This window comes from Blennius ocellaris (assembly GCF_963422515.1).
Source record: "Blennius ocellaris genome assembly, chromosome: 17".
NCBI classification, from domain to species: domain Eukaryota; kingdom Metazoa; phylum Chordata; class Actinopteri; order Blenniiformes; family Blenniidae; genus Blennius; species Blennius ocellaris.
In genome coordinates, this window is record NC_137666.1 from 22,851,024 (window position 1) to 22,863,523 (window position 12,500).

General features: G+C 44.3%; 1 protein-coding gene across 1 annotated transcript in view; it reads left to right on the forward strand.

The window, feature by feature from the left end:
• Positions 1 to 12,500, forward strand: part of mboat2a (membrane bound O-acyltransferase domain containing 2a) — a 72,141-nt gene that overhangs the window by 51,357 nt on the left and 8,284 nt on the right. The window contains exons 4-8 of the mRNA XM_080513407.1: positions 489 to 584; positions 4,723 to 4,778; positions 6,073 to 6,127; positions 9,061 to 9,247; positions 12,025 to 12,217. Coding sequence (XP_080369533.1) covers positions 489 to 584; positions 4,723 to 4,778; positions 6,073 to 6,127; positions 9,061 to 9,247; positions 12,025 to 12,217 — 587 coding nt within the window. The remainder of the gene's footprint in view (positions 1 to 488; positions 585 to 4,722; positions 4,779 to 6,072; positions 6,128 to 9,060; positions 9,248 to 12,024; positions 12,218 to 12,500) is intronic.

The window sequence follows — 12,500 nt, forward strand, 5'->3', positions numbered from 1 at the left end:
CCTCCCTCCCTCCTCCTCCCTGTATCTAATGATGATGTCATCACCCTGCTACCTGTATCTAATGATGATGTCATCACCAAAGCCCAATAAGGAGCCCCTCGTTACAATCAGCTGCGTTGCTACTGGGAGGAGCTAAAACATCTACACACCCCAGAGTCCTTTGTAAATTCTATGTGGTTCCACGTTTATACTAGTCCCGTTAGCCGTTACTGGTTCGCTAGCGGTTAACTGTTCGCTGCTAACTTGAACAAAGATGTGTTTATGATTTGACAGAAGCACAATATAAAACCTGCTTTGGGAAGCGCCCCCTTGTGGCCAATTCTGCTTTAATAAACAGCCCAAACAAAACAAAGTCTGCCACTTTAACACTGCAGATTTCCAGAAGTTTCAACTGAGGTCCAACACCAATATCCATGTTTTAACCAGGAAAATGTTCCTTCTGGGTGATGTTCCTTTAACGTTCTCTGTGTTCCCTGTCCTGTGTGCAGGTACTGCTTCATCGTGACGCTGGGCTACCTGATCGTCTGTCAGATCACCAGAGTCTACGTGTTCGACTACGGCATGTACTCTGCAGATTTCACTGGGTGAGCTGTCAACCTCCCCCCACCTTGTTATCAACCTTTCTTCTCTTAAGGACAATTCGTCCTCCGTAAGAACGAGACCAAAGTTCAGCAGTGACGGATGCTGCTGAGCAAAATGTCGTGACTCCGGCCGGCGGCTCCTTCTGAGTGAACTAATGTGTGGCAGTGCCGCCGAACCCTGTAGGGCTGAAGCCTCGGCAGTGACGTGTGCTGAGCGCGACTGTTCCAGCTTTATCATCACTGTCAGTCATATTTTAATCATATGTAGCTTCTGACATCGCTGTCTGATGCACCTGAAGGCATCACTCAAAGCTCCTGACAAACATCACACTCGTTTAAAAACTCTTTTGTTAATGAAACACTTCAGAGAAATGTTTCAGCACAGGAGGCCAGAAATAACCTGTGCAGCTGAAAAGTTAAAACGCCACATCACAGACGCATGGCCTGCTGTGAGGGGGCGTGGCCTGTTGTGAGGGGGCGTGGCCCGAGAGTTTGGCAGCGTCTTGCGGCATTGAAGCGTATCTTAATTAGGGCTGCAACTAACGACCCGACTATTGAAACGATTAGTCGACTAATCGGATCATTATTAATTTTTTCTTAAATTTAGCATGGGGTTGCTTTAATTATGTGGCAAATGATAATAAACACAAGAAAGGTGGGTACTTCAATGAAAAATGCATCTTTTATTCAACTTTACTGCTGATAGGCCATAAATCCAAAAATAAATAAACCTCTGTCCAAGGACAGGCAAATGTGTTTTATAAAAAAATAAATTAAAATCAAGTAAACATTTCTTTCCTGTAAACCAAGGGCACATTAGCAGCAGTAAAACATTAAATAAAAAAAAATATAAAGTGCATTTTGTGAAGTGCATTCAGTTGTAAAAGAACTTTACAATTCTCAAGTCTGAAATCTAACGGTTTTAACAACGGACATTTGTAGATACACAGCTGAAAAAGCATTCAGAGTTGTCCACATTCATGTTGAGAACATGGACTGTGTGCTACAACCTGGACACAAACCTGTCCTGGTGGACAGACCAGGTTTAAAATCAACATGAGGCTCAGGCTATGTCGTTCCGTTTATTCATACTAAGAAAAGTTAGCATATCCACATGGTCTCGTGAGGCTTGCTCTCTTCTGGGAGCAGATATTTCCTGCTGCTGAGAAGATTCGCTCTGCCGGGGTGGATGTTGCAGGAATGCACAGAAGAGATCTTGCTAGGTTTGCCAGTAATCTTTTTGTTCGCCGTATCCAAGCTAAAATGCTCCCAAACTTTTGAAGTTCTCGTGCGCGCAGCTGCTGTGTTGGACGCCGCCATTGTTTCTGTGTACGTTACCGCGCGTCAGAGACGCTATTGCGCATGTGCGACTCGGCAGAGATTGTAGTGAAGTGAGATGCCTCACTCTGTTGGAAAAACCCGTCTAGCGACGAATGTCGACAATGGAATTCATTGTCGACAATTTCTATTATCGATTTTTGTCGACAACCTCGACGAATCGTTGCAGCCCTAATCTTAATAACAACTCTTCTTCCTCCTCAGCTTCAAACATCCGTCTCTCTTCATCCTCTTCCTCTCTCACAACTAGAAAAGACTCTCTCTGCCATCGTTGCACTCTATCGCTGTCTCGTCCAAATGTTTGACTGGTCAAGATGGGTACATGCCGCGAGGGGCGTGGCCTGTTGTGAGGGGGCGTGGCTTGAGAGTTTGGCAATGTCTTGCAGAGTATGAACAGTCCTGCTGAACAAACGTTTTTTTCGACAGCTTGTTGACGTCACTGCCGAACTATCATCTTGTTCTCATGGCTTCAGAAAGAGTCTGCAGGGTCTTTATTGTTTCAATCTGAACTTGTGATAAGCAGGAGTGGAATGTATCTTATACTTCTAAGCAAAAGGCAGCTTGTATTTGCTCTCATGTACTTCACCAATGTCACAACCCTACATTTCCTTTCATATTTAGTCCACAAGAGGGCAGGCAAACATCTTCCTAACGACCAGCAGCTCATCCTCAGAACGCAGTAGTGTTGAACTGTACTGGTCACACTTCAAACTAATCAATAGAAATGTGTGTGAGACCATGAGGAGTGTGTTTCCCTGCCCGGCTGCGTGCTGCAGGGTAGGAACCGTGGTTCCCTGAGGTTGGTTCCCACTCCTCTAGGCTGGGTGGGGGTGGCTGGTTGCTAAGCAACCCAACACAAACCCACGCTGGCTGTGCGACGGCCGGGTTCTCACTCCTTCACCTTCATCTGCCGTCCCTCTGTTTCCCTGAATCAGTGTACAGCTCTGCAGCAGCGTGTCTCGGGTTCTCTACGCTAAGTCGACGCTTCCACGTGTGACATCACTGGACAACTTGTACTCGCTGACGCAAGCGTTGATCGTGAGCCTGTATGGATCTGTTATTATCTATTATTAGACGGTGCAGTCTCGTATTTAAGCTCCCTTTATAGAAGAGATGAATGTGGGCTTCATTCAGAAGAATTGTTCGTGCACACATGCTGTATATGGACGACTGTAGTGTGTATATGCAACACACACTCCTGCACTCACTTTGTAATAAACATGCCTAAAGAGAGTAGGAGGAATTAAAGCTTATTTAAGCCTGACCTGTAATCCTTAATCACTGTTTTACTCTTATGAGGACCAGGAAACTCTGCACACACGTTCCTCTCTTCACCTGCATGCAGACGAGGGACGGGGATCGTCAGGGTTCTTATGAATCCCACTCCGGTTCCGCTTATCGATTCCGGTTCCTAACAATTCCTCACTTCGATTCCAGAATAGTGACAAAATAGGTCAGTTGTTTATTTAACAAAAATACCTTTATTCCTTTACGTTTGAAGAATCTGGTAAACAAAAATAAAATCCTGTCTGAGCAGCATGAGTGCTGAAATACTAAAGTACATTGTATTCACAGCAAAACGATAAATAAAGATCATTCAGTAGATAACAGCTGCTCACAATCAGTAGATATCCCTGAGAAATCAACTGAAATAAAAATTATGGTTCAATAATACATCATTTCTATCAATATATCATTAATTTATCATCATCACATTCAAGTACAGTCAAAAAAAAGATCATTCATATTGGTTGCATTGGATCAGATTTTAGAATATTAACCAAGTATTTTTCATAATTTGATAAATAAAGGATAAAACAGATTGTCATTCAATCTCGACACTTTTTGGTTTTTTGTTCAGATTTAAGTGCCATAATTTCCGGACTATGAGCCACTACTTTTTCACACTTTGAGCCCGTGGCTTATCTAATGACACGACTAATTCCTGGGTTTGTACCGGTCAGCAGCTCCATGCAGCCGATTCTACTTCTGCATGTAGAGGCTGTTTTGAAACTCCACTTCTCTAAAACTTGCCCTAAAAGTGACATTTCTGCCCGTTTTCCGTGGTCTGGAGCTCCAGCAGCTGATCACTGAGTGATGCGTTCAGGTGCATCACGTAAAGCCGCCCTGCTGGAGCCTGTGGCTCAGAATCACAATCACCAAATATCCAGTCAAACACTTTATCAACAGAAATAAAACCCTCGGTGATTGTCTCTCTCTCTCTCTCTGTCTCTCTCTCTCTGTCGCGCTCTCTCTCTCTCTCTCTCTCTGTCTCTCTGTCTCTGTCTCTCTCTCTCTGTCGCTCTCTCTCTCTCCTCTCTCTCTCTCTCTGTCTCTGTCTCTGTCTCTGTCTTTCTCTGTCTCTGTCTCTCTCTGTCTCTGTCTCTCTCTGTCTCTCTCTGTCTCTCTCTGTCTCTCTCTGTCTCTGTCTCTCTCTGTCTCTGTCTCTCTCTGTCTCTGTCTCTGTCTCTCTGTCTCTGTCTCTCTGTCTCTGTCTCTGTCTCTCTGTCTCTCTCTCTCTCTGTCTCTCTCTCTGTCTCTCTCTCTTTCCAGCCTGATGAAAGACCAACATGAAGTTTAAACATGAAAGAATGAGCAGATAGTTTTTTTTCCAGATGAACTTCAAAGCACAGAGACATTAACATCAACGTTTGTATTTATTGCGTATGAACCTCATATGGAGCTCCTGATTCTGTATTTCTCACACTAATTAACACTTGGAACAAACTCCTATCAACACTTGAGCCTGTTCTGCAACAGTGAAATCAAAATGTGAGTGTCTCACTGTGTTTTCTTTCTTCAGGCCCATGATGGTTATAACGCAGAAGATCACCAGCATGGCGTTTGAAATCCATGACGGTGAGAAACGTGGAGGATTTTCTGACTTTCTGGGACGAATGTTTGACCTGCGATCGACTCCGGTTCAGTGAAGTCTCTGATTCAAAGCGGCTTCTCTTTCATCTCCTTTTCAGAACTCTGTCCATGGAGCTATGACTTTAGAACGTCACTGACTGATGGGACATTTCCACAGATTTCTGAATGAAACCAGTTTTCTGCTGTAACTGAACCAGATTGTGAGAAACTCAGTGAGCAGTGTTGATTATCAGGGTCGAGGCTCATCATGTTTCAGGTTCAAGCAGTGTTTCCTCACTAAAAGACACGTTGATGTCTCTCCACTGAAACATGTTTAACCTTTAACACGAAGGAACACTTGGATTTATTGCTTTACATAAAAAGAACTATTTTAAGCCGCATGTTTAATTACTACAATCTAGAACTGTGAACATCTTACGACATTGTTATTGTCATTTTAGCTCTTCTGGTAGTTTTGTTGAAAGCTTGAAGGAGCCACCACTGTGTGTGTGTGTGTGTGTGTGTGTGTGTGTGTGTGTGTGTGTGTGTGTGTGTGTGTGTGTGTGTGTGTGTGTGTGTGTGTGTGTGTGTGTGTGTGTGTGTGTGTGTGTGTGTGTGTGTGTGTGTGTGTGTGTGTGTGTGTGTGTGTGTGTGTGTGTGTGTGTGTGTGTGTGTGTGTGTGCGCTCAATAATTTAAATATAATTCAGCTTCTCTTAAGAGATTCTGATTACGTAACACAAAAGTTTAGAGAATTGCTTCTTCATACTTGCTCACTGTTTATTATCACACACACACACACACACCCACACACACACACACACACACAGGCAGATGTATAGAATGAGGGGTGTTACCTCCAGGCTCTTCACCTGAGTGAATCAGTGTGGCTCTCCAGCCCCCCTGCTGAGGCTCCATGAAGCTGACACAGTTTCAGACTCCAGGACTGACGGCCGAACGTATCGTGACGTGGAAATGACAGATAGCAAGAACAATCAGAGGGAGAGTCCACTTGGCAAACTGCAAATATTACAGAAAACAATCTGTCCGCGATACACGAGTGGCAGAGAGTGAGCTTATTGCTGCGCAGCAGCGTCGCACTGTGAATGCTGAAGGTTTGTTTTCCAGCATTCTTCTGAAGAGAAACACTGACGGGTCAAACTTTAAACTGCTCTTCTGGATATCTAGAACACTTGAGGGATTTCTTCACGAGTGCGTTAAATGTGAACATTTTCATGTGGAAAATGCTGGAGTTGTTTGTTTGAAGGTCATGTGACCTTTTTAAATTGTGTGTGTTCTCAGGTTTGACCAAACGAGAGGGACAGCTGACCCCCAGCCAGAAATACCTCGCTATCAGGTATGTGCCTCAGGTATGTTCTGTTACGGCTTCAGGAGGAGCCTTACGTTGACTGACAGGAGCCTTACGTTGACTGACAGGAGCTTTACGTTGACTGACAGGAGCCATACGTTGACTGACAGGAGGCTTACGTTGACTGACAGGAGCCATACGTTTACTGAGAGGAGCCTTACGTTTACTGACAGGAGCCTTACGTTTACTGACAGGAGCTTTACGTTGACTGACAGGAGCCTTACGTTGACTGACAGGAGCCATACGTTGACTGACAGGAGCCTTACGTTGACTGACAAGAGCCATACGTTTACTGACAGGAGCCTTACGTTGACTGACAGGAGCCATACGTTTACTGACAGGAGCCTTGCGTTGACTGACAGGAGCCATACGTTTACTGACAGGAGCCTTACGTTGACTGACAGGAGCCTGACGTTGACTGACAGGAGCCTTACGTTTACTGACAGGAGCCATACGTTTACTGACAGGAGCCATACGTTTACTGACAGGAGGCTTACGTTGACTGACAGGAGCCTTACGTTGACTGACAGGAGCCTTACGTTTACTGACAGGAGGCTTACGTTGACTGACAGGAGCCTTACGTTGACTGACAGGAGCCATACGTTTACTGACAAGAGCCATACGTTGACTGACAGGAGCCACACGTTTACTGACAAGAGCCATACGTTTACTGACAGGAGCCTTACGTTGACTGACAGGAGCCATACGTTTACTGACAAGAGCCATACGTTTACTGACAGGAGCCTTACGTTGACTGACAGGAGCCTTACGTTGACTGACAGGAGCCTTACGTTGACTGACAGGAGCCTTACGTTGACTGACAGGAGCCTTACGTTTACTGACAGGAGCCATACGTTTACTGACAGGAGCCATACGTTTACTGACAGGAGCCTTACGTTGACTGACAGGAGCCATACGTTTACTGACAGGAGCCTTACGTTTACTGACAGGATCCTTACGTTTACTGACAGGAGCCATACGTTTACTGACAGGAGCCTTACGTTTACTGACAGGAGCCTTACGTTTACTGACAGGAGCCTTACGTTTACTGACAGGAGCCTTACGTTTACTGACAGGAGCCATACGTTGACTGACAGGAGCCATACGTTGACTGACAGGAGGCTTACGTTGACTGACAGGAGCCTTACGTTGACTGACAGGAGCCTTACGTTGACTGACAGGAGCCATACGTTGACTGACAGGAGCCATACGTTTACTGACAGGAGCCTTACGTTTACTGACAGGAGCCATACGTTTACTGACAGGAGCCTTACGTTTACTGACAGGAGCCTTACGTTGACTGACAGGAGCCTTACGTTGACTGACAGGAGCCTTACGTTTACTGACAGGAGCCTTACGTTTACTGACAGGAGCCATACGTTTACTGACAGGAGCCATACGTTTACTGACAGGAGCCTTACGTTGACTGACAGGAGCCTTACGTTTACTGACAGGAGCCATACGTTTACTGACAGGAGCCTTACGTTTACTGACAGGAGCCTTACGTTGACTGACAGGAGCCTTACGTTGACTGACAGGAGCCTTACGTTGACTGACAGGAGCCATACGTTTACTGACAGGAGCCATACGTTGACTGACAGGAGCCTTACGTTGACTGACAGGAGCCTTACGTTTACTGACAGGAGCCATACGTTTACTGACAGGAGCCTTACGTTGACTGACAGGAGCCTTACGTTTACTGACAGGAGCCTTACGTTTACTGACAGGAGCCATACGTTTACTGACAGGAGCCTTACGTTTACTGACAGGAGCCTTACGTTTACTGACAGGAGCCTTACGTTGACTGACAGGAGCCTTACGTTGACTGACAGGAGCCTTACGTTGACTGACAGGAGCCTTACGTTGACTGACAGGAGCCATACGTTTACTGACAGGAGCCATACGTTTACTGACAGGAGGCTTACGTTGACTGACAGGAGCCTTACGTTTACTGACAGGAGCCTTACGTTGACTGACAGGAGCCTTACGTTGACTGACAGGAGCCTTACGTTGACTGACAGGAGCCTTACGTTTACTGACAGGAGCCTTACGTTGACTGACAGGAGCCATACGTTTACTGACAAGAGCCATACGTTTACTGACAGGAGGCTTACGTTGACTGACAGGAGCCTTACGTTGACTGACAGGAGCCTTACGTTGACTGACAGGAGCCATACGTTGACTGACAGGAGCCATACGTTGACTGACAGGAGCCATACGTTGACTGACAGGAGGCTTACGTTGACTGACAGGAGCCTTACATTGACTGACAGGAGCCATACGTTTACTGACAAGAGCCATACGTTTACTGACAGGAGCCATACGTTTACTGACAGGAGCCTTACGTTGACTGACAGGAGCCTTACGTTGACTGACAGGAGCCATACGTTTACTGACAAGAGCCATACGTTGACTGACAGGAGCCTTACGTTGACTTACAGGAGCCTTACGTTGACTGACAGGAGCCATACGTTTACTGACAGGAGCCATACGTTTACTGACAAGAGCCATACGTTGACTGACAGGAGCCTTACGTTGACTGACAGGAGCCTTACGTTGACTTACAGGAGCCTTACGTTGACTGACAGGAGCCATACGTCTCTCTTGAGCCTTTCCTGGTGTAGTGTGGTGGAGTTATTTCTAAGTGGTGCAGCAGCGGAGCCACAAGTTTAAACTGGAAGTTCCATCATTTCAGTTTTGTGATGATTCCTGAGCTGCAAGTTTATATCTGGATTATTTACCAAATGTGTTTTAGCGATTCTACAAACTCTGTTTATTACCTCAAATATGTAGAATTTTCCAGGATGACACTGAAAGAGTGCAGCATATAAACATATTATAAAGCACAGTTGAGTTTTATAAAATGTGGATGTAGTTTTCATGTTTGTATTGGGCTTGTCGTTGTGACGTCTCTGGTGTAGCCGGATGCCCAGTTTACTGGAGTACCTGAGCTACAACTGTAACTTCATGGGCATCCTGGCCGGGCCCACCTGCTCCTACAACGACTACATGGCCTTCATCCAGGGGACGGGCTACCGGCCCCGCTGCCACCACAGCGCCAACGGCAAGGAGAACGGGAAGTGCAAGCAGAGCGAGCCGTCCTCCAAGGTCTGACACACACACACACACACACACACACACACACACACACACACACACACACACACACACACACACACACACACACACACACCTCTGGATCACACACACACACACACACACACACGTTTTTTCCAGCTCTGCTCTGAAGCAGTCTAACTATAATGTATTTTTTCACTTATACAAACTTAAACACAAGTAAGAATGTAAAATGATTTACAAAGTAAAATGATGCTCATGTTTGAATTCCAGGTGTCTTTCTCTGGTTGTGTTGACATTGTGTTGGTAAAGAGTTTCTCTGGTTGTGTTGACATTGTGTTGGTAAAGAGTTTCTCTGGTTGTGTTGACATTGTGTTGGTAAAGTGTTTCTCTGGTTGTGTTGACATTGTGTTGGTAAAGAGTTTCTCTGATTGTGTTGACATTGTGTTGGTAAAGAGTTTCTCTGGTTGTGTTGACATTGTGTTGGTAAAGAGTTTCTCTGGTTGTGTTGACATTGTGTTGGTAAAGAGTTTCTCTGATTGTGTTGACATTGTGTTGGTAAAGAGTTTCTCTGATTGTGTTGACATTGTGTTGGTAAAGAGTTTCTCTGGTTGTGTTGACATTGTGTTGGTAAAGAGTTTCTCTGGTTGTGTTGACATTGTGTTGGTAAAGTGTTTCTCTGGTTGTGTTGACATTGTGTTGGTAAAGAGTTTATCTGGTTGTGTTGACATTGTGTTGGTAAAGTGTTTCTCTGGTTGTGTTGACATTGTGTTAGTAAAGTGTTTCTCTGGTTGTGTTGACATTGTGTTGGTAAAGAGTTTCTCTGGTTGTGTTGACATTGTGTTGGTAAAGAGTTTCTCTGGTTGTGTTGACATTGTGTTAGTAAAGTGTTTCTCTGGTTGTGTTGACATTGTGTTGGTAAAGAGTTTCTCTGATTGTGTTGACATTGTGTTGGTAAAGAGTTTCTCTGATTGTGTTGACATTGTGTTAGTAAAGTGTTTCTCTGATTGTGTTGACATTGTGTTGGTAAAGTGTTTCTCTGGTTGTGTTGACATTGTGTTGGTAAAGAGTTTCTCTGATTGTGTTGACATTGTGTTGGTAAAGTGTTTCTCTGGTTGTGTTGACATTGTGTTGGTAAAGAGTTTCTCTGATTGTGTTGACATTGTGTTAGTAAAGTGTTTCTCTGATTGTGTTGACATTGTGTTGGTAAAGTGTTTCTCTGGTTGTGTTGACATTGTGTTGGTAAAGAGTTTCTCTGGTTGTGTTGACATTGTGTTGGTAAAGAGTTTCTCTGATTGTGTTGACATTGTGTTAGTAAAGTGTTTCTCTGGTTGTGTTGACATTGTGTTAGTAAAGAGTTTCTCTGGTTGTGTTGACATTGTGTTGGTAAAGTGTTTCTCTGGTTGTGTTGACATTGTGTTGGTAAAGTGTTTCTCTGGTTGTGTTGACATTGTGTTAGTAAAGTGTTTCTCTGGTTGTGTTGACATTGTGTTGGTAAAGTGTTTCTCTGGTTGTGTTGACATTGTGTTGGTAAAGAGTTTCTCTGGTTGTGTTGACATTGTGTTAGTAAAGTGTTTCTCTGATTGTGTTGACATTGTGTTGGTAAAGTGTTTCTCTGATTGTGTTGACATTGTGTTAGTAAAGAGTTTCTCTGATTGTGTTGACATTGAGTTAGTAAAGTGTTTCTCTGGTTGTGTTGACATTGTGTTATTAAAGAGTTTCTCTGGTTGTGTTGACATTGTGTTGGTAAAGAGTTTCTCTGGTAAAGAGTTTCTCTGGTTGTGTTGACATTGTGTTGGTAAAGTGTTTCTCTGGTAAAGAGTTTCTCTGGTTGTGTTGACATTGTGTTGGTAAAGTGTTTCTCTGGTAAAGAGTTTCTCTGGTTGTGTTGACATTGTGTTGGTAAAGTGTTTCTCTGGTAAAGAGTTTCTCTGGTTGTGTTGACATTGTGTTGGTAAAGTGTTTCTCTGATTGTGTTGACATTGTGTTGGTAAAGTGTTTCTCTGATTGTGTTGACATTGTGTTAGTAAAGAGTTTCTCTGATTGTGTTGACATTGAGTTAGTAAAGTGTTTCTCTGGTTGTGTTGACATTGTGTTATTAAAGAGTTTCTCTGGTTGTGTTGACATTGTGTTGGTAAAGAGTTTCTCTGGTAAAGAGTTTCTCTGGTTGTGTTGACATGGTGTTGGTAAAGTGTTTCTCTGGTAAAGAGTTTCTCTGGTTGTGTTGACATTGTGTTGGTAAAGAGTTTCTCTGGTAAAGAGTTTCTCTGGTTGTGTTGACATTGTGTTGGTAAAGTGTTTCTCTGATTGTGTTGACATTGTGTTGGTAAAGTGTTTCTCTGGTAAAGAGTTTCTCTGGTTGTGTTGACATTGTGTTGGTAAAGAGTTTCTCTGGTTGTGTTGACATTGTGTTAGTAAAGTGTTTCTCTGGTTGTGTTGACATTGTGTTAGTAAAGTGTTTCTCTGGTTGTGTTGACATTGTGTTAGTAAAGTGTTTCTCTGGTTGTGTTGACATTGAGTTAGTAAAGTGTTTCTCTGATTGTGTTGACATTGTGTTGGTAAAGTGTTTCTCTGGTTGTGTTGACATTGAGTTAGTAAAGTGTTTCTCTGATTGTGTTGACATTGAGTTAGTAAAGTGTTTCTCTGGTTGTGTTGACATTGTGTTAGTAAAGTGTTTCTCTGGTTGTGTTGACATTGTGTTGGTAAAGTGTTTCTCTGGTTGTGTTGACATTGTGTTGAGCGTTGCCTGCCCTACTGAAGGACTCCAGAAGGTCAAACAATAAGCTCCCAGGTTTGTGTCCTCCCAGAACGACGTGATCTCCAAGTTGTGCACGTGTGCCGTGACGCTGGGCGTGTACCTGTGGCTGTGCAAGCTGCTGCCGGTGGAGCGCTGCATCGACGAGGACTTCGTCAACAACACGCCTTTCCACCTGCAGATCCTCTACCTGTACCTGGCCATGCTGGCCCTGCGGCCAAAGTACTACTTCATCTGGACCCTGGGTGAGTGCCTGCCCACCAGGCCCGTTCACGCCACCTTCAAGTCACCATCACATGGAATGTGTCGTTTCTCTTCTCAACACTTTCACTTTTATACAGTGTTGCGTTTTCGCCATTTTACTCAGTGACAAAAACAGAATGTTTCACAAAGTTGCCTCTGCAGAGGCTCTGCGCTCTGCTGCCGTGTAACAAACCACAGTTTTCACTTGAAATCGAATCGAAATTGCCTGAAAACTGACATGATGGAGGTCAAATAACCAAACCGTCTGCCGGCTGCTGTTTGAGA